General features: G+C 47.7%; 6 protein-coding genes across 6 annotated transcripts; 2 read left to right on the top strand and 4 right to left on the bottom strand.

The window, feature by feature from the left end:
• Positions 1-476: 476 nt before the first annotated feature.
• K444DRAFT_571154 (TAM domain methyltransferase) lies at positions 477-2,363 on the bottom strand. Its single transcript, XM_024877303.1, has 9 exons — positions 2,116-2,363; positions 2,029-2,066; positions 1,888-1,982; positions 1,670-1,834; positions 1,595-1,617; positions 1,512-1,552; positions 1,066-1,456; positions 800-966; positions 477-711 (listed from the first exon to the last, which is right to left on the bottom strand). Exons 1-9 carry the CDS (start codon positions 2,269-2,271, stop codon positions 672-674), a joined length of 1,116 nt encoding a protein of 371 aa, XP_024730554.1. The 5' UTR covers positions 2,272-2,363; the 3' UTR covers positions 477-671.
• Positions 2,364-3,490: 1,127 nt separating this feature from the next.
• Positions 3,491-4,826, top strand: K444DRAFT_667937 (S-adenosyl-L-methionine-dependent methyltransferase). The gene has a single exon (XM_024887354.1). The coding sequence runs from the start codon at positions 3,723-3,725 to the stop codon at positions 4,629-4,631; it is 909 nt and encodes a 302-aa protein (XP_024730553.1). The 5' UTR covers positions 3,491-3,722; the 3' UTR covers positions 4,632-4,826.
• A 931-nt stretch (positions 4,827-5,757) lies between these two features.
• Positions 5,758-7,935, bottom strand: K444DRAFT_618834 (multicopper oxidase). Its single transcript, XM_024881406.1, has 4 exons — positions 7,616-7,935; positions 7,058-7,563; positions 6,186-7,004; positions 5,758-6,094 (listed from the first exon to the last, which is right to left on the bottom strand). The coding sequence occupies exons 1-4, from the start codon at positions 7,883-7,885 to the stop codon at positions 5,929-5,931; spliced, it is 1,761 nt and encodes a 586-aa protein (XP_024730552.1). The 5' UTR covers positions 7,886-7,935; the 3' UTR covers positions 5,758-5,928.
• Positions 7,936-9,357: 1,422 nt separating this feature from the next.
• On the bottom strand, positions 9,358-11,250 carry K444DRAFT_571144 (uncharacterized protein). The gene is made up of 2 exons (XM_024877302.1): positions 11,049-11,250; positions 9,358-10,910 (listed from the first exon to the last, which is right to left on the bottom strand). Exons 1-2 carry the CDS (start codon positions 11,080-11,082, stop codon positions 9,667-9,669), a joined length of 1,278 nt encoding a protein of 425 aa, XP_024730551.1. The 5' UTR covers positions 11,083-11,250; the 3' UTR covers positions 9,358-9,666.
• A 146-nt stretch (positions 11,251-11,396) lies between these two features.
• Positions 11,397-14,855, top strand: K444DRAFT_667934 (uncharacterized protein). The gene is made up of 2 exons (XM_024887353.1): positions 11,397-11,846; positions 11,894-14,855. Exons 1-2 carry the CDS (start codon positions 11,615-11,617, stop codon positions 14,635-14,637), a joined length of 2,976 nt encoding a protein of 991 aa, XP_024730550.1. The 5' UTR covers positions 11,397-11,614; the 3' UTR covers positions 14,638-14,855.
• A 2,883-nt stretch (positions 14,856-17,738) lies between these two features.
• On the bottom strand, positions 17,739-18,823 carry K444DRAFT_618831 (pyrroline-5-carboxylate reductase). Its single transcript, XM_024881405.1, has one exon. The coding sequence runs from the start codon at positions 18,712-18,714 to the stop codon at positions 17,857-17,859; it is 858 nt and encodes a 285-aa protein (XP_024730549.1). The 5' UTR covers positions 18,715-18,823; the 3' UTR covers positions 17,739-17,856.
• Between the last annotated feature and the right edge of the window lie 1,081 nt (positions 18,824-19,904).

Genomic DNA, 19,904 nt, shown 5'->3' with positions numbered 1-19,904 from the left:
CAAGGAAGGGCAAGGAAGGGGGACTTGAGGGCTTGAGAAGGCAGAATGATGGGGGGTGAAGAGAAAGACCTCGGGAAGGAGGAGTAATAGATTTATGTCAGATGTAGAGTATGAGTAGTTTTACATAGCGCATGGAGAATGGAAGCTGTATTTCTAGATTTAGTTAGGCTCGGATTCTAAAGGATGCAAAGTAGGAGGGTTTCTATGCGGAATGGATGGCGTGCAGGGGTTTGGAACTGCCGTCTTCAACTGCGTGCCAAACCTTTTCATTCTCCCTCAATTTAGACACAGAGCATAACAATCCCGGAGACGCCACGAAATTACACATTGCCACTTTCTGGGGGTTTTCAATTCGTTGCCAACTTACTCTTTGTTTTCAACTGATATGCTTCTCCTGAATGTCTCACTCGGGTTTGTTTACTCTGCATCGAACACTTTACCTCTCCGTTGGAATTATGTCAACAACTAATAGTCTTGTTGAATTCCTAGAAGCAGTTGCTTCTTTATTCTTGGGGAAAGATTTTCATTCCTGCCCCACTACAATAGGATATAATCTGTCTTAAGTTGAAAACGGTTTCATCATCTAGACATTCATACCTTAGAATTGGGGTCTATCAGGCATCTCCATTTCGCCAAAGATTTCTGCCCCAATGAAGTAACTCACCCTCCTCTTACGCAGGAGTCTCTGGCTTTTGGGCCCACACAAAATGACTGCAAAAGTCAGCCATATTTCATTACCCCAAACATCCAGACTCCAAACCACCAAAAATCAAAGGCGAAGAAGATGAGGGGCTCTTACTATTCGTGCATCACATGGATAGTCCTATCCTTAACATGCGCCCTAACTTTCGCATTGAACACATCCACCTCCTCACTGCTCCACCCCAGAATTTGGGTGTAAGGAAGCTTTGTGAAGCCATCCACACCTTCCGTATACTGCAGCGTCATGAAGGCACCCATTGCCTTCTGCATTCTCCAAATATTAGCATCTTCCAAAAAGTTTGAGACCCCCAGTCCAGGGCTCACCACCAAAGAAAATAGGTAAAGGAAGGATCGGAGACTTACCAACTTCTGATCTTTGGGCCAAATCCCCAACGGCAATGGTATAATTTCATGCCCCACATTAGTGAACCCTGTCTCCTCAACCATCCCCTTCAACTTCGGTCCCATACCCAACGGCCTACCAATCTTCACGCACGCAACATTTAAAAAGTTGAGCATTTCCTGGGGCTTGTAATCCTTGGGTATGGTATTGTCCTGCGACTTCAAGTTTATGTCGTAATCCGAAAATTCTGCCCATCCGCCGGGTTTAAGGTGGTCGAAAATTCGCTGGACGAGTCCGGGCCAGTTTTTAATCGAGCCCGCCATATACCGGCACTGGATGAAATCGTAGGGTAGAGGATCTCCCCAGGGCTCCTCGACGTCGTCGACGAGGAAGCGGACGTTTGGGGGGACCCTATGAAGCTCCCATTAGCTGTGTGAGAGAAGAGCTTCGATTCTGATTGATTTACCAGCTAGGTTGAATGGGGCTGAGATCGTTTCCAATGATCTGCTTCAATTAGTCAAAGCTTCTGACATAGTGGGAAATTGCTACTTCAGCGGAAGGATATTCATCCGCTTCCAAAAAGTTAGCACTCGTGAAAACTTCATGGCGAAGGAAGATACAGACCCATTTGAATCGCCCAAATGCCCGTTCCACACCCAATATCGAGAATGCGCATCCCTTCCGGATTGATCGGTGCTAAGAACAGTTTTGATTCACACCCCATCAGCAGAATATGGTGGAACATATCGAGACGATCTTGTTCGGGGTCATCGTTGGGGAAGAGGTATGCTTCAATCAATCAACACATACTTTCCGAATTTAACAACAGGAGCAGGAAATACCATCAGTGCCCTCGGAATGATAAGCATGGTACCGACGACCATGTTCAAACTTATACGCTCTGACACTAGTGGAGAGCGAAGCTGTATATCGAGACCTTGTAACATTAGCAATGTTGATAATGAGAGAGGGGGAAGAGGGACATTTCATCACTATTGTATGCCGAATCGCCGTCACCAGTCTTATGTGTCAGTGAATATTGAAGCAAAGTCGTCTTCACGGGTCCGTACCGTTGGGTCAACTGCAACAGTTGGTGCTGCCTCTGCATCCGCTGCAAGCGCAGGTTCCTCAATCGTAGCACGGTTCACAAACGGTGCAGGGTCCGCAGCTATGGCTGGAGCAGACCGTTCAGGGACAGTCGGCGGTTCTGTAGACTTTTCCCCCATAATTGCACTGGTAGCCAAATAGAAGTTTCTCCACGTTCGAAGACAGTAAGTTGAGTCGAAGAAGAACAAAGAGAGTTTGTTGGCAGTTTTTGTTAACAGCACTGCGGGGTGGTTACACAAACGCTGACACCTGTACACCCCTCTTTCTTATCTTGGAATAGTTGCTTTGCACATGCACGGGGGTATTCGGTGACGGGCGCATAGAAAGCTTCCCCGCCCAATGGACAGCTGGGAAAATTTGCGAGCTTTACCACTCGAGGAATACCATATGGAAAAGGCGTTATGCGAGTGATTCATGTGGTTAGAGTATCCGTTCGTACCTTCCACTAGTTACTCGTTACCACTAGTGAGCCCTTCTAGCGACTGGGCCAAATCACGTGCACAATTTTTGAAGGGTTCACCAGCCAATCGCCCAACCCACTGAACCGCCCACTTGTACCCCCTGTAGACTACCAACATTTTGATTTTTTTCAAAGTGCTTAGAAAATTCTTAAAAGCTTGCAGATTGTGAAGAATACTCTTGAAAGCGCGAATGTAACATTAGTTTCTTGAAATTGTGGTGTTATGGTAATCAAATATGGTTTTGAGCGGTTAAGTGGTGTGGGCGTTTCGCTGCAAACCTGGTGAACCTTTCAAATAGTGTGCACGTAATTTGGCACAGCCGCTAGTGTACCCCAGCCGCTTCACGAAAGAGAGTGTAACTTCTCCGTAGAGGAGGGAAAATGTAAAACGAACCCCCCTTCCCCGGGTGTCGATTGGGGGTGTCGATTCGGGGCCAGACTAACCTAAAGTAGAGGAACACCAAAAAAATCGAGCTTTTCTTTAATTTTAATTTACTATATAAATAGTTATTATAACTTAATTCTCTTTTTATATAATAGAAGGCCCAATTACAAGCTAGTAGAATATAAAGGTTTTATTATATAATAATTAGTAATATTTGAAGGGGAAAAAAAGAAGATAAGAAAAGTCATAATTTCTAAGGCCTTATGGGAGCCTGAAAATTTAGCGATTAAGTACCTAGAACTTATTTACCGCGTGCGCAATTGCCACGCCTACCCTATACCCCAGAACTGGCACTCCTATAGATAAGCTTCCTCATACCTATGTTTAGGAATCTGATTTGAGGGAAAGGCTTAAGTAAGCTCAAGCAACTAATTAGGCAATATTAAAACTCTAAAATCGATCGATACCCCCAATCGACACTCCGGGGGGGGGCCTCGGTTTTCATTTTCCCCACGAAAGCAACAACGCAAGACAACGGCAAAGCAATAGGCATCGATGTGGGCGGGGATGCAACGCTTCGACTGGCTACAACTTCAAGTTGGCTGGTCCGTTTCTGCTCTCTGCTGTCATCGATTGCAACAGCCATCTCCGACGAACATCTCTGTGCTGTGCGAGCTCCTCACGGCGAATCGCGTGCGCCGCATCCGAAGCACTCTCACGCCGTCATGTTTTCCGATGCAAAGGAATCTCTCATCAACAAGAACCAATCCCTCCAAGACTACTATGCCTCGCTCGAATCCAGAATCGGGTACAGATTCGTGTTGGGGGGAACACGACACTTCGGATTCTATACTCGTGGCACATACTGGCCATTCCCTATTGGCAAAGCTCTCAGGGCTATGGAGGACAATCTCATCGGTACACTGGATCTAGAGAAGGGGTCGAAGGTGCTGGACGCGGGATGCGGCGCCGGATATGTTGCCATCCACCTGGCTACGGCAGGCTACCATGTCCATGGAATAGATGTCATGGACCATCACATTATTAAGGCACGACGAAATGTCGAGACGCGGGGACTGGAAGGGAAAATCACGGTCACGAACAGCGACTACCATCATCTCGACGCTTTCGCGGATGATAGCTTCGATGGCGCATACACAATGGAAACTTTCGTCCATGCAACCGAACCCGAAATCGCGGCTGCAGAATTCTTCCGTGTCATTCGACCTGGAGGTAGTATCGCCATGTGCGAGTATGACCACGTCGACTTTAACACTCAACCTGAAGAGGTCGGCGATTCGTGGACGACCATTAACAAGCATGCCGCGATGCCGGCGTATGATCTTTTTCAGCAAGGTGTGCTAAAAGGCATTCTCGAGGAAGTTGGGTTCGAAGATGTCGAGGTTAAGGATCTGTCAGAAAATGTTCTTCCAATGTTGAGATTTTTCTACATCCTAGCTTTTATCCCATACCACATTATTGCGTTTCTGGGACTCAAGTCTTATTTCATAAACACAGTGGCTGGTTATGAAGGATATGTTTACAGAGATGCGGTCCGATATATATCCGTATCTGGAAAGAAACCTCTGGCTGCGGGCGAGGTGGAGCCAAGCGAGGGAAAGAAGCTTCGATGAAGGATTGGAAATTTTCGAGGGCCTGCCAGAGTGCTGCTGATGATGCAGCGACCAAAACCTTGAAACTTGCCCGCCATTATAGACCTTCGGGCAAGAAAGAGCCAGCAGCACAGCACTATCAGATGTCGTTCCAAGGACGCAATAATAATATCCATATGTACCATAATCATCTAGCCCTCGGAAAAGTAAGTGCAGTACACTATATAGCATCCACGGTGATCCACTATCCGTGAAATGCTTCGTTTCCAAACCTGACTCTAAAGCCATTTTAGTGCAGGCATTAAGAAGATGCAGTCCGACATGTTGAAGAGAGAAATGAGGGCAGTGTGGTGTGATATTCGCAGTAGTGGAAAGCGGTCAGTATTGCCTCTTATCTCTTATCTCGGATCAACCCACACTGCAGGTTGAGACAACTGACAGGATTTAGCTCCGCAAAGGGATCGAGACTTGCTCCGTAGCTTACAACAGGGAGGATACTTCCTTAGATCAAACCTTGCCCAATTTCAACATCTGCGGTTGAAGATTTGGTAATTTTGGCGTGTCTTTTGAAGCTCGGCAGTCGAGGAAAGATCCGTCTTGATGATGTGGGGAAGAAGTTGTCCAAACTTGGGGGAATCAGGGCAGTACTTCGAAGTTGCTCCAGAATTCTCCTCAATTCTCCCAACACCATGTGCGATTATGCTCCAAGCTGTTCCGAAGGCCGATTTATAAACGCGCGTTTCTTCATTTCGTATGCTGCAAGCTCCTAGTTTGATAGTGAGGGAGTAAGTCAACGGGCTCGTCCCTGCACAGTCTCAGCCTCCACCCTTCCAGGGTATCTGCTTGCGACATCTGTCAGATCCCTCAATCCACGTTCAGATTATCCACGTCTTACTCACAACCCCTTTGTTGGACAATTCGTAGTGCAAGTACTTCTATGCCCGGTACGATTGTTATTATGGGTTTTCATTAGTTGTGCATCTCTGCATCGATCTGTTATAATCTTGGATCGTGATCAACGCTCGAGTGTCTCCCCACTTGAAGATTCAAGCAGCCGACTCGTAACTGTTGCATAGGAAAACAGAGGTTTGAAATCCTTAAAGGTCAGGCTAAGGAGTTTTCCGCACACTTGCTAGATCCCAAAGAGGAGCACTTGCGTTCTATGCCGCGCAGCCTTCGCAATTATCAAACGCAAGCTCGCAGAATAGCAGACTTATTATTGAATAAATTATTAACAATGGTCCAAAATCCCTCCTACCCCAATCCCTTCTTTAGTTCTCTACTAGTCAGGAAATTCCGCTCTCTTCACCTAAAGTACTCATTGATTCTCGGCCCAAGTATCAAAATAATGCACCGCCGTCGGCCAATGACTCTCATTCCCATACACGTCCCCTCCATACGTCAAATACCCCTCGACCTCGGGCCTTGGTACTTTCCCTAACACCTCAGTCTCATTACCCATTACCCAGACGGTTTGCATGCCCCTGTTGTCATGTCAGCACATCCCCCATGTACATGTCATCCGAGCCGTGATTTGGATTGGCGAAGCTAACAAAAGAAATGGGGAGATCTCACATAATCATATGCTGCAAAATATGGCAATGAATCATCCAAACCCCCGGCTCCGTAACCCTCAATCTCCAGGCCCTCCACCCCTGCACCGTGCCATTACCCGTCGTCAACCCATACCGATACAACATCGTCGTATCTCTCGTCGCCGGCTCTTTCCCTGCCCATTTTGCCTCATTAGTAGCCGCATCGTACGTCCCATTCCCACTTCCCAAATCCCAATAATGCCTCCCATGCGCATGCCAAGGATGGGCATCCAGTCCCCCAGAATCAGCGCCCGTATTAAGCAGCACGATATCCACCACTTCCCCAATCTCGGCGGGGAAGGCTCTGGTAATTGGATCTAAACCGCCGTTCTGGGCCGCTCGCTCCATGGATGGGAACTCGACGCCATCGTTCTTGTAGAGGGAGACGAGGTAGGGTTCTGTTGGGAAGGTGTCTACCCAGGGGTAGTGGTTCTCGAGCCAGATTGTCATGCCGCGGACTGCTTGGTGGACGGTTATTGTTACGGTGCGGGAGACTTCTTTTGCGGAGGGGAAGTCGCCGCTGGGCTGGAGGGGGTATAGTTTGTAGTCTAGGAAGCCGACGGTGCTCTTCGGGAGTGAGACAACGGGCTTTGGGGGCGGGTAGAAGGGTGTTGAGTTTTTGTACTTCGGGCCGTAGTTTAGGATCGCGAAAGAGCGAGTTACGGTCGGGCGGTCGCGGGACTCGAGTTGGATGTAGTAGGTTGATTGGGTGGGGTTTGGGAGCGTGTGGAGGAGGACGCTGTAGCGTTGTCCGGCGGCGACTTGAAGGAAGGAAGTGTCGGCTTTTTGTGTGTATGAGCTACCTATGGTTAGATTCCGAAATTTAGGGTGAGAAATCTAAGGAGAACATACCCATCAGCTTCAATCACTTCCAAGGAGCCATGTCCCTCGATAGCAAGTGACGCAAACGTAAGTGCTGTTGCTCCGATAAACCGTAATCGATATGTCTTCCCAGGTTCAACATCAATGACCGAAAGACTCGCATTACACGCCGTCCCATTGGCACTCCCGCCTCCCTTCCCATTAACCAAAATTGCCGCAGCCTCACCACTCCACACCAACGGAGTATTAACCAATCCTTTCTCGATAGTCTGGAAGTCCTTGGTGAATGTATCCTGGATGAAAATGATCTTCTCATCATCGTAATGATACGGAACGTGCAAGTCGTCGACAATCAAAGGGCCTGCTGCAGAGGCGGCTTGAAACCCAACGTGGCTGTGGTAGAAATAGGTCCCTGCCATGCCGATTGGGACGTGGATCTCGTAGTCGAAGAAGCAAGCGGGTGGGATGGGCCATTGGGAGGCAACGGGGGTGCCGTCGCTAAACGGGGAGACTGCCATAGAGAGGCCATGCCAGTGCTGTGGAATAGCGGTCAACTCTTGCTAAAGATGAGCCTGAGTGGGCACATACCATGGTGAGGTTGTTGGCAGTCATGTCATTATAGACTCGGATCCAGTATGTTTGTCCCTCCAGAAGCCTGAGTTCTGGACCAGGCGAAGTCCCATTGATGAGAACATTTGTTTTGGAAGCCAGGCATGACTGTGTGATATTCTGCTGCGTGACACGCAACACCGCGTCTGGAATGAAACTTTCATCGTGATATTGTGTAGTAGCAGTAACTATGCTGATCGAACCCAACACGGAAAATAACAAGGCTGGAAAACCAGTTATGAAACGCATCTCGACGGTATTAACGAGTAAGACCTGAGAGAATTCGAGAAGATTGCAAACGTATGCTGAGGGGACAAGCTTTTAAGAACCCGCGGATCTTTTGTCATGGGTACCATCATTCTTTCCGGTCTCCACCCCAAACTCGAAATCCAAGTTGCATTGCCTCGAACAATACGCCAATTAAAGTCTCCTACTTTCACGTCAGATGCAGTCAGCGATTTCGAGTGAGTAGCCTCTAGCCGGGCAAGCAGCGGCAGAGCCATCAGCCCTAGGAGCAGCCAGTCTCGGCACGCACTTTCACCCAATACCGCGGTTTCAAACGGACTAGGGAATGCATCCGTCGACATCATCCCGCCTTGGGGGCGCAAAAATTCCACAGGGCGTAATCAAACTTACTGGGGCTCGGGGCCGTCATTCTAATCTTGGACCTGCACGAACCCAACATTTGGCCACTGTTTGGTTCGGCCGCGAGTCAGCCCGGCTTTCCGCTTGGTTGTGCTCACCGGTTATTCTTGAATAATTTCCTGCCGGTGTTAGGTCCCATGGGCTGCATTCAATGAAGGGGTCCAAGGGGCCATCCGAAATCACCTGTCCGCTGTCAAATCTGCGGTCAAATCTGCGGTTGATAATGAAGGCCTCTCGCAGTTTCTTGTAGGACGAGTCGGGCCGTTGATGAATTGCATCGATCACAAAGGTATACATTTTAGGAGAGGCCTAGCAGTGTCTCAAATAATTTAATTAATTATAATTATTGGTCGGTAATTAAATTAATTAAGCTAAAATCTTAATAAGTAATTTATGGTTAATTATTTGTTTAATTAAGTTATTTATAATTAATTCAAAATTTAAGAAATAATGCAAGCTTAAAATATAATTCCTTAAAAGTTATGCTTATTTATACTTTAGGTTATTAAAAGAAGAAACCTAAAGATAAAGAAGTAAAGCAAAATAAGATTAATGCAATTATAAATAAAGAGAATGAGTTTAAGCTTTTAATAAATTTTTTATAAGAATATAAGAAGTTTTTTATATAATAATTAAGTTTATTAATTATAATTATTTGAAACTTTTGGGGGGGGGGGGGGGGTTGAGGGGGCGAATTTAAAGAACAGTAATTAAACTACCATTGATTATCTAATTGGTTAAACTAATAATATTTAATTGCCTTAATTACGGAGGTACAGCCCATAAGTATTCATATAGCGCTAGCAGGTGTCTGAACTTCAAACCCTTACAACGCAACTACGAAATGCTATAAAAAACAGAAAAGTAAAATAGCATAATAGCATACATATATGAGATAATAATCGAGTTTACTAGGCGCTTTTATGTCACGATTTGAAAGAGTTATGAGGGTTTAAATTTTCATAGACCCCGGTCGATTCGGTTGCTATGTGAATACTTATGGTCTGTACCTCCGTACATTCTTGACACACAAAGAGACGGCAAGCAACCCGGCTTTGTAAATGTTAGCTGTTCATGTTCAGGAGGCGCAGGCTGCGAGTAAGCGACTACGTTGCTTCCTTCAAATCTCAAAACCCAAGTACACCCAGGAACATCCCAACATAAGCCGGAGATAGGTCAAATGCAATGCATTATTAAAGTATTTTGGTATCTGGTATCTTTGGCATGCCTCGACCGATCATCCATCCTGCGACGACTCCACTTGTAAAAACCTATCCATGCAGTTCCCCTTGGTCAAACTTTCAACGCCTAGCCTGTCCCTACGAAAAGAAGAGACAGAAATAAAGGCGTTTGAAAAGAACTTCCTTCCAATAAGCGCCTTAAACTTATGCTTTCTCGCTCTCCTTAAGCTCCTCCGTTTCTGGTTCACAATCAGCCTTCTCTCCTTCGCCGGATTCTCCCCATGCTGAATTAGTACGGCTCAAGCGTCCCGCCGAGTTGCTAACGGCTTCTCGAGGACTTGCCAGAGGGCTGCCAGGTGCGGCAACTCCACCAATGCTACCACTGATGCTGTCATTCCTGCCATGTCCGAGTAGCCCACTCTTGACACTGCCTCCATCAGCAGCTATGGATTGCTTCCCAGCGTAATAGCTATTGCGTTCACTAGGTAGGGCCGGTGCAACGCCGGTAGCTGAGTATATGCTAGCTCGTTCATTCAAACCTCCAACACTAGGACGTGGTTGATGTGGTGTAGATGCGGCCGGATCAATATTCGCGCTCAAAACACTCAACGGTAAGCTCTCTCGACTGCCACCAAACAATGACGAGGGAGCTAGAGCCCGAACCGACGCATCTGTGTCCATGGACCTTCGTCTCCGTCTCTTCGAGGAGGACGCCAGTGTAAGGATCGAGGCATTATCCGTCAGGAGATTGTTTGCCGTAGCTGTACTGTAGGTCGCGGGATGTCCACCACTTCCCTGGGGGACGAGATGTGCCGGCAGAGCATTGGGTAAGGGGGAGGTAGGGAATTGGTGGGAAAATTGCACTGTTGGCGCGTTCTGAGACGTTGGAGCAACAGCAGGTGCGACAGATTGGATTGTGGTAAGAGTCGTAGTTAGTGATCGTACGGAGGGCACGGGTGAGGAGAATGTGCTGTCATTGCCTCGTCCAGAGCTAACGCCACACCCAACCGTAGCATTCGTTGCCTCTCCAGACGAAGGAGCATGTGAAGGTGCCGCATCGGAATGTGCATGGTCATGTTCTGTTGATATGGTTGCTGCCAACGACTTGTTGCCAATTGTTGGTGGAGGCAAACCGTCCACCGATGACTGAACTGACTGTCTGCGCTCTACGGATGAGGTGCTCATCGATGTGCCAGTAGGTACCGTTGAGAACGAGCGATGTCCGTTGGGAGCCACAGAGTTCCCATTCACGGGCCGGCCAGACTCGGGATAAGGATTGTTATTCTTGGAGGGGTTCTGCTTCTTCGCGCTCGCTTTCATTTGGTATGTATTTCGTTTTGTAGAGGATATAGAATTCGGTTCGGCTGTAGACGAGCCACCTTTGAAGTTTGCGAGCTTCTTCATCCATGTCGAGAAGGGACGGCGGCGGCCTTGACGATCTGGACGATCTGGCATTTGGGTCAGTTGTTGGGAGTTGGACTTTTGCAGGGCTAGTAGGCTGTGCGACGAAGTAGACTTGACTTCAAATCTATCGCTGACAAAAGCATTGAAGACAAAACGCAAACGAAGACTGGTCATTTTCGTACCACAAGGTTGCTCTGCTGTCTCAGCTGTAGCCATTGTTTAGGCGCACAAAGGGAGAGCGGATGGCACGGAAACGGATTGAACTGGAGGTGAAGGGGCCCGAGATGGCGATAGTGGGAGAGAGCGCAGCCAAACGAGTGTGCGGGAGATTGACTGAGGCCGGATGTGGTGGGATAGGAGATTCGTTGTGCGGCAGTGATGCTTAGGAGGATTTGTGTTTGACGCGGCAGCCTCGTCTGGCCCAGAAACCTCTGGGGGCCCTTGCGAGTAGCGCGAGATGCACGTGACTCGCTCTTTTCACCTCGTCTCGGGAATTCAAGCTTCACACGGCGGATTATCTAACATCTCATGAAACACCAAAGCATGGAAGACCGCCCATTATGTCTCCATGAAGCCTTTCCATGCTGAGATGAGGCAATTCTGAGATCTTGGTGACGACAGCAAGCCGGCATCAAAAACGATGGCTTCTTGCTTTCAAGTGGGAAGGCGCCACCCAACTGGATATCTCTGATACAGTACCTATAGCTGCATTGTTGCGAAACAAGATATACCTACATATCTCGACAAGATGTCCATCCAACCCTTGCCGCCCGAAGTCGTCGCTCAAATCAAGTCGTCCACCACCATCACCAGTCTGAATGGAGTAGTGTGCGAGTTGCTGAAGAATTCCCTTGATGCCTCATCCAAAAGGGTCGAAAGTATCATCGACTATGGTCGGGGGAGCTGTGTTGTGGAAGACGATGGTATGGGAATACTGCCATCTGAGTTTGGCGAAGACGGGGGCCTTGGAAAGCTCTACCGTGAGAACATCCCTCCCGATTTCAGGACTCATCGCTGACAAGTAAAGATTCCTCAAAGTTGGCCAACCACACTCCACTTCATGGCTGTCGTGGAACATTTCTGGCCTCCTTGTCTGCCTTGTCATTGCTCTCGGTCACATCCCACCACCATCTACATCACTCTCACAACACCCTCACCATGCACAAGTCAGTTGTTGTGTCTCGTCAGACACCTTCTCCACCCAAGCTCCATTTGGCATCCTTTAGCCATGGCACTCGCGTCACTGTCCGTGACTTGTTTGGCAACATGCCTGTTCGCGTGAAGCAGAGAGCCATGTCCGCTGAGAAGTCAGGAGGGAACAGCAAGGAATGGGAAGAATTGAGACGATATCTTGCCTTGCTCCTGCTTGCTTGGCCCAAGACTGTTGCCGTTACCATTCGTGAAGCTGGAACGAACGAGAAGTTGCTTATTCGGGGATACTCGGGCGATTCGGCTTCAGTGTCCTATAACCAGATCGATGTCTCAACAGTCTGTTCCATCCTGTCCCAAGCTTCTCTCGTTTCTATCGAGGATAAACCGTTCTGGGTCTCGGCGCGAGCGTCCACACCAAAAATTGCCATCACCTCAGCGTTATCACTTCTTCCAAGTGCCACGAAACACACCCAGTTTATCTCTTTCGGTATACAACCTCTTTTCTCTCATGATACGTGCAGTGTACTTCACGATGAGATCAATCGCATGTTTCTCAACTCTTCATTTGGAAACGACGAAGAAGCTGTGGAACTGGATGCTTCAGAAATTGACCGCCGAGCCAAGGATAAAAGATATAAGGGAGACGGCTTCACGAACAAGGAATTGAGAGGTGGCAAGAAGAGCATTTATCGATGGCCGATGTTCTATATCAACATCCAACAGAATCTCCGATTGGCGGATGGAAGAGGTCTGGACGTGGATGGCATTTTGGATGACAAAGGGAGTAGTCTCGGTGCAATCATGGAGTTGTTGCAGGCAATGATTTGGGAATTTCTGACCAAGCATCACTTCCGGCCCAAGGCTAGCCGTAGTCGCAGGTCGAAAACATCAACCACCGCTGAAGATGCAAACGCCTCGGTCCTCGACGACCCCGGATTCCCTGCAATTTCCGCTACCAACATCCATGCAAGGAGCGCATCGATCAGCACGGAACGGAAGAATTCAGTATTCAGTCCTCTCAGCCCAATCTCCATGGCAACCAACATGAACGCTCCTTCATCTCAACGAGAGCCATCAAGACTAGATACTCCATTTGATGTCTGGACGAGAGTCAAGATCGGTTCGAGACCAACGGAATTTGCCCTTTCCGAGCTACTGCAACAAACCTCGGATACCGCCAAGATTCCGCGCCCATGCTCCGCTCCTCCAAGCTCCACCAGCCGTATATCCACGCCAATCCCAGACACGAATTTCAGATCGGCCACCCCGCTGCTGTCAAACAAGGGTAAAATAATTCGGCAACCTTTTGAGGATGTGGCTTTTTCGGCAGGGAAATTTCGAACGTCGATTCCGAAAGGCCCTCAGCAGACGCTTCAGGCCCATGACCATTCCCGTCTGCCAGGCGAGGATTTAATTGCTTGGACGAACCCTGTCACCAGAGTCAAGTCTCTCGTCAATCAGCGTACTGGCTTGACTGTTCGGGCCGACAAAGCAAAATCAAGCTACACAAATACTGCTTCTTCATCAACAACACACAAGGAAACCAACTTTCAGAGGCCCGCAAACACCAACGTCTCAGGGACAGAGGGACCGAGTCCATGGTTGAACAATATTCTCAAGACCTGGAATAATCCCGTTTTCTGCCCAGCGGAGCCATCAATTCCTCGAGTGTCCTTTGATGGATCAGAGGCTAGCACTCAAGAAATATTGCATGGCCGTGGTCGTCATTGCTCCCAACTCGACATAGATCGAGCTTTCAAGCAATCGTCTGCTGGCATTGATGGCCGGATATCAAAAGCTGCACTGAACCGTGCCGAAGTCATTTGCCAAGTGGATACGAAGTTCATTCTGGTGAAACTTGAATCGGCAAAAACCGTAGGCGCAGCGGATTCTGGGGGCGGTACACTCCTGGTCCTCATAGATCAACATGCAGCGGATGAGAGAATCCGCATCGAAACCCTGTTGGAAGAGTTTTTCGCGCCGCCAGTGACAGGAACATCCATGCCAACAGAATCGGGCGTCCGAACAAGCCTTCTCGGCAAACCCATTGATTTTGAGATTTCAAGCAAAGAAGCCCGGCTCCTCTACAAATACAAAGAATATTTCGCGAGGTGGGGAATTATCTTCGAATTTCTTAACGAAATACACCCCGAAACTACTTCCAAAGGCACAGCATTGCAACGCCTCATCGTACTCTCTCTTCCGCCCAGCATCATTGAACGATGTAAGCTTGATCCGAGGCTACTTATAGATCTCATTCGGACAGAGGCGTGGAAGATTCATGACAGAGGTGCACAACCACTTCCGGCAGCCGAGGGAGATTGGCTTCAACGAATTCACAACTGTCCACGGGGAATCATCGACATGTTGAATTCGCGTGCCTGCAGGAGCGCAATTATGTTCAATGATGAACTGAGCAAGGAGCAATGCGAGGCTCTGGTGGGCAGATTGGCAAAATGTAAATTCCCATTTCAATGTGCGCATGGAAGACCGAGCTTGGTTCCTCTTGTTGATCTTGGTCGGATGGACATGAGGGCTTCAAAACAACTGTGCAATGGACATGGGCCAAGTGGAAGCTTCGGAGCGAATTTTAACAAGTGGCAAGGCAACATGAAATAAGCCAAAACAGGCAATTAGCACTCTGTACCTCCAGAAGGGATCTGCGATTCTTACCATTGAAGAGTGCGTGTATCAGTCAATAAGATGTATTTAGGTGGAACTTTCCCCCTCTAGCCTGCAAAAAATGGCTCAGCACTCGGCGGGAGAAGACAATAGAGACCTATTTCGTAGATCCTTTTCACACATCACCTTATAATGGCAGAGCTCTACTCTTTTGTCCTAGGATGAACCATATTTCTTTTCATTCATGCTTTGACTTTGACTTATTCAGTCCGAGCAACACGGCAAGAGAGTCGCTCCGATACACTAGTACAATGTGTGGATCTCGTTCTGTATTGCCAGGTTGTCAAGTGGCGGGATTCCCCTCTCTTCTGTCCTTTCAATGCAGTACATCATATTTCGCAGGCTCCGGGTATCATTAGATGATCAAGGCGCGAGATAAGCAGGGGACGCGATCGTTTTTTTCGCCGTGTTGCCAAATTTCGATCTCCCCTCTGTCTCCCTAATTTCCTGTTTACAGGCTATTTAGAAGATCGGCAGACAAATCTCGGTAGACGAGGGTGGCACATTCATTCAGGCATCGGCAGTCTTGACAATCTTAATAAACGTATTAATTCTGATATGTTCTTAGGAGGTGCGAGTTGTAATTCCAACTTAGCTCTTATGTTTTATCTAATCTCATACTCTGTTACAAAACCAGTGTGCCTCTGCCAACCCCAGGAGACACCCCTGTCCAGAACCGGGATTGTCAGCCCAAAGTAGCAATTTTCGTGGTCAAAAGAGGTCAACTCTCTTTCATATATGTAAGCACCGCTCTAGGGCTGCCCTGGAAGGGTACTTATTGTAGTGGGGATTCAGGTGACGGTCACGTGGCTGATCACGTGCATCTCGATATGCATCTCATCGTGTATATAGCTTTCTTCTCCTCTCTCCTCCTCTCTTTCTGTCTTAAGATATATCCTGAGTACTCGGGTTTATACTATTGTATTTGTCCCCACGTGCCTATCTTCAATAAAATTGAGAATTTGATTCCTTCCTAGCCCCCTTCCCCCTCCCTTAAGGCCAGTTTTTATAACTTTACTGAAATAAGGCCTTCTTTTTCCGCTATATCTTAGCCTCTAGCGCGTGCATATAAGGCCGGTAAGAAACACGTTCTTCCCTTACTGTCACGACTGCATAAGAAGTATATTCTCACTTTATATTATCCACGTGTTTTAGAGTCAGTGTAACGGCGCCGGCTAGGGGCCATATGGGGGTGGCCGTCACATGACTGCTTTCACCTAGCTAGCCGGCGTTTCAGTGGTTTTTGCTAGTATTTCTCTCATTTTATCCCCTCTCCTTCTCTCTCTCTCTCCTTCTTCTCTTTAGCTTAGTATTTTCAATACATGAGATTCCTAGATCTTTGAGCCCTGGCTATTCCCTCGATCCCGCCGTCACAGTCAGCTACGGGCGTCGCGCGACTTAGCCTACTCATGCATATGAGTATAGCTCTCTGTAAGCAGACTACATGGCACGTGAATATAGCACCCTATAAACAAGCTGCCGTGCACGTGAATGCAGCTCCAGTAGCACGCTGCCCAGTATCGGTAGAGACAAGCTTAAGAGCTCCCTGTTCAAGCGCACTGTCTAGTTTGAGATTGATGAAGATTGATTGCATATCTTGCAGTCATATTGCACGTGCAGATCCGCTGGCGTAATAGGGTTTGTTTGGTCAATTCCTTCAACCATGTGGAATACTTCTACTAGCGTTCGTAATGCTTAGGACAAGGGTTGATCTAACTTTATATTGCCAAGCCGAAGGCAAGCCAGTTTAGTGGGTCATTTATATGCAGAATCTCATAACTTTAATCAGGAAAATCTTAATTATTAGTGGCTGTTGGGGCTCGAGATGTGTCGGGAAATGCCTTGGACTTTGCGGGTGTACCCGTTGTTGATCTCACTCTCATACTTTTGTTCGTACCTTTGCAACAGCAATTTCGGTTTGTCGTGCGTCATTCATGAAGTGTTGCAAGTACGTTGGGGTGGAGATCTTTTCCGAAGGTTGAGCGCCCATGACCTATGGCACCTAGGGCACCATATTTTCGGTTGGCATTCGTCTAAAAGGGTGAATTTTAAATACTTGCAGGCAGGCCTTCACGGTCTCAACTGCTCCAGCTTCATCTTTGTGGTTTGAAGCTAGTAACCCATTTGTCAAGAGTGTGAAACTAGAGCGCAACGGAGACACATATATCCTTGTTCAAGGAAGCCAAGGTGGCTCGTGGAAAGTCCTCCCCTACAACAAGACAAGGGCAGTTAGTGGGCAACCTCAATTCGGCCTAAACTATGGGTTCATTGTGGCTGTCGAGATTCAAGACTGCTAAGGAAATTTCTGTTGGAGTAATGCAGCGGTCTACCAAGTATTCCAGATACAAGATCCGGCCGACACCTTCTGTTCAGTCCGCGATATGAGCGCGTTTGACTCTGCTTGGAGTAGCACTATTAATTTTGTCTACATGCAGTCTATCATAAGCGCGTACTTTGCCGGCCGATCCTGGATAGAAACTTACGAGTATGCTTTTTACAGGGATTTGACAAGAGCAATCAAGCTCATGCTCCTGGCATTACCAATCAAGAAAAGCCCCCTTTACCAAATCTAGGACTAATAAAACTTTCGGCCCCCACACTGAAAGCACAGTGGATAGGGTTCACAGAAGAATTACCGGCACGAGATATCATTGCTTCTGTTGCCGGTACCTCGGTGGGACAGAGTCGCGTTTGTGGACAGAACGAGGTCTTCCTTTCATCCTTCCCAATACAGCAGGGGCTATATATGAAGCTCACTAAGACAAAAGGGGAGGTGTTGAGGGGCGCCGAGCACTTGTAAGGTCTGGTTGTCGACCGAAGAAGTCTCCAAATACATACAGTTTTCAAAAATATGTGTTTATCTCTAGCAACCTTCGGCGATTGTTAAGCTCAATTATTTAGACGAGTTCCACTAGGTGCACAAAAAGTCTCAACGTGGCGTCCTTGCCGATCAATTGATCGGTATTACTTCAGATTCGAGACCATACCAATGATACAGGCAGAATTCAAACAGCAGGGTGAATTCAATCCAACCATAGAAGGGTTTCAATTATTGGAAATGAAGGGACGTGAAAGTGGGCAAAACAAAATGCCGCGTATACAGTAGAAGTCAAATCAAAAATCGGAATTCTAAGCACAGTGATGGCAGATCCACTTCTATTTCCCAATCTCCAAACTCCGTTTCGTACTTGCAATGACCGCCTTACTAAACGCATACCTCGCTCTATCCTCCTCCAAACTCAACAAACCATCAATAGTCGTCCCCTTCGGACTCGAGAACCTCTCTCTCAACACCGCGGGATGCTCATTCTCCAGCAACTTCGCCATCGAGAACAACGACTGCGTCAAGATCTTCTTTGCATCTGCTCTTTTCAACCCCTGCTTCACGGCTCCATCTAACATCCCGTCAAATGCAACAGAGAGCAATGCGCCCGAAGCACCGGCCAGCACACCGCCGATGTCGAACAGGTCCGGTGCCACTGGTTGGATTTTGCCGAGTTGAAGGAAGATCCACTCTGTTATTTCTTCATATTGTCTTGGCATGTTCGTTGTCTCAATGACGGTCATTGACTCTCGGAACTCGGCGGCGATGTTCAACATCGCTCGTTTGATGTACAACGGCTTCCCTTGCTCCTTCCTCGGAATCTCGCCCCAATCAAAATCCGAATCCCTGTTGAAAATCGCTTCCTCCAACTTCGCAGGAGGTGACCCTACGAGAACACTAATGATCAACTTTCCAGCTAGTGCCTCCCGCACTCCTGGCTGTCGAAGCACGAGATCAACCATGTAAGGCTTGAATGCCAAGAGCACGATATCCGCTTCCCGCATGGCCGTCACGTTTTCTCCCCTTCGAACGTCAAATCGATCTGCATAAGCTTCGAATCTCCTTTGCAGTGCGTCCGCAGAGCCCTCGCTATTCACTGTTGCAATGAAGCGAGATATCTTGGGCTCTTCTCCGTTTGCTTGAGCACGTGAACATGACTCCAGGACTCCTGATAGGATCGCTGCGCCCATGGTCCCTAGTAAAATGTCAGCCTTATCCAGATCTCCACTTCTCGCGCATTCACACCGCATCCAATGATAGAGAGAGTCCTTTCCACCTTGAGCGTGGTGCCGTTTGTCGTTGCCATAATTGTGACTCAGCTCAGCGTCGGGTGAGGAAATCAAGGAATGACGCAGCTGCTGAAACCCGCTGTCTGTGGTGAACAGTGAGAACCAAGATCGAACCTTGAGAAGTGAACGAATGAGAGAATTCCTTGTTCGATGAGATTACAACTCGGGGAGAAACCAGAAAGTAAGAGAAAGGCGCTGTGAGAGGGGGGAGTTGAAGTTGAGGTAGGCTGGCCCCTGAACTTTTCACTACCTTTACCGATAGAAGGATTCACCAGCCAAATGCCCACACCACTCAACCGCCCACTTTTACCCCTGTCAGCATACCAAAAAATGACAAGGTTTTTTTTTTTTTCAAAGTGCTTTGGAAATCCCCAGAACTTCATAGATTATAAAGAATACTCCGAGGAGTCTGAACATAGAGTTTATTTCCTCAAGTTATGTTGTTGTGGTCAAACCCAAGCTTGGTAGTTGAGTGGTGTCGGCGTTGGCTGGCACGCGCTTCCGCTTAGTCGTGCTATACCGCCAAACTTGTTACAGAATCCAGCCTGGAAATCAAACCCCCGATTAAGTTCTTTAACAGCCAGCACACTTAGGTTCCCTTAAAAAATATATTAATTAATGCACAGTCTATAGGAGTGCCCTCTAAAAATTGTAAACATTTAATTGCTAGTGTTATGGAAGTTAATATAGAAAACGTGAATTTTCGGCCCGGATTTCTGTATAGCAACAACTAACCAGAGGCGCTGGTTGGTGAACCTTCTAAGGGGCTAAAACTAAGCGAGACGCCAGGTACGGAAAGCCGTAACCTTAAGGATCAGATGTGCCAGCGAGATTTAGCGATCACTATTTAATAATTACTATTTACCCCACCAAAATTCGCCCGCACCTATACTCCCCCCTTGACCCCTCCCTAAGCTACTACTACTACTTAAAATATTTACTCTCTTTACTCTCTTTAATTCTACTCTCTCTCTATATATATAAGTATAGGGGTAAGAAAGGGTGGATATTAGGGGAGTGTAGAGTGGGGGGAAGAGGGGCGCAAGCAAAGCGAGGGATCTTACTAAAAACCTATATAATACCTCACGAAA

Source organism: Hyaloscypha bicolor (assembly GCF_002865645.1).
Source record: "Hyaloscypha bicolor E unplaced genomic scaffold K444scaffold_141, whole genome shotgun sequence".
Classification (NCBI taxonomy): domain Eukaryota; kingdom Fungi; phylum Ascomycota; class Leotiomycetes; order Helotiales; family Hyaloscyphaceae; genus Hyaloscypha; species Hyaloscypha bicolor.
This window is presented reverse-complemented; position numbering and strand designations above follow the sequence as displayed.

Bases quoted from the DNA above. Each gene is read 5' to 3' on its own strand.
- K444DRAFT_571154 (XM_024877303.1), bottom strand. From the start codon at position 2,271: ATGGGGGAAAAGTCTACAGAACCGCCGACTGTCCCTGAACGGTCTGCT. The intron at 1,457-1,511 runs GTAAATCAATCA...GGAGCTTCATAG, and splicing joins AGCCCCATTCAACCTAGCTG to GGTCCCCCCAAACGTCCGCT. The intron at 712-799 runs GTAAGAGCCCCT...TGACTTTTGCAG, and splicing joins ATCCATGTGATGCACGAATA to TCATTTTGTGTGGGCCCAAA.
- K444DRAFT_667937 (XM_024887354.1), top strand. From the start codon at position 3,723: ATGTTTTCCGATGCAAAGGAATCTCTCATCAACAAGAACCAATCCCTC.
- K444DRAFT_618834 (XM_024881406.1), bottom strand. From the start codon at position 7,885: ATGCGTTTCATAACTGGTTTTCCAGCCTTGTTATTTTCCGTGTTGGGT. The intron at 7,005-7,057 runs GTATGTTCTCCT...AACCATAGGTAG, and splicing joins GAAGTGATTGAAGCTGATGG to CTCATACACACAAAAAGCCG. The intron at 6,095-6,185 runs GTGAGATCTCCC...ACATGACAACAG, and splicing joins ATTTTGCAGCATATGATTAT to GGGCATGCAAACCGTCTGGG.
- K444DRAFT_571144 (XM_024877302.1), bottom strand. From the start codon at position 11,082: ATGGCTACAGCTGAGACAGCAGAGCAACCTTGTG. The intron at 10,911-11,048 runs GTACGAAAATGA...CCCAAATGCCAG, and splicing joins GACAGCAGAGCAACCTTGTG to ATCGTCCAGATCGTCAAGGC.
- K444DRAFT_667934 (XM_024887353.1), top strand. From the start codon at position 11,615: ATGTCCATCCAACCCTTGCCGCCCGAAGTCGTCGCTCAAATCAAGTCG. The intron at 11,847-11,893 runs GTGAGAACATCC...TGACAAGTAAAG, and splicing joins GGGCCTTGGAAAGCTCTACC to ATTCCTCAAAGTTGGCCAAC.
- K444DRAFT_618831 (XM_024881405.1), bottom strand. From the start codon at position 18,714: ATGGGCGCAGCGATCCTATCAGGAGTCCTGGAGTCATGTTCACGTGCT.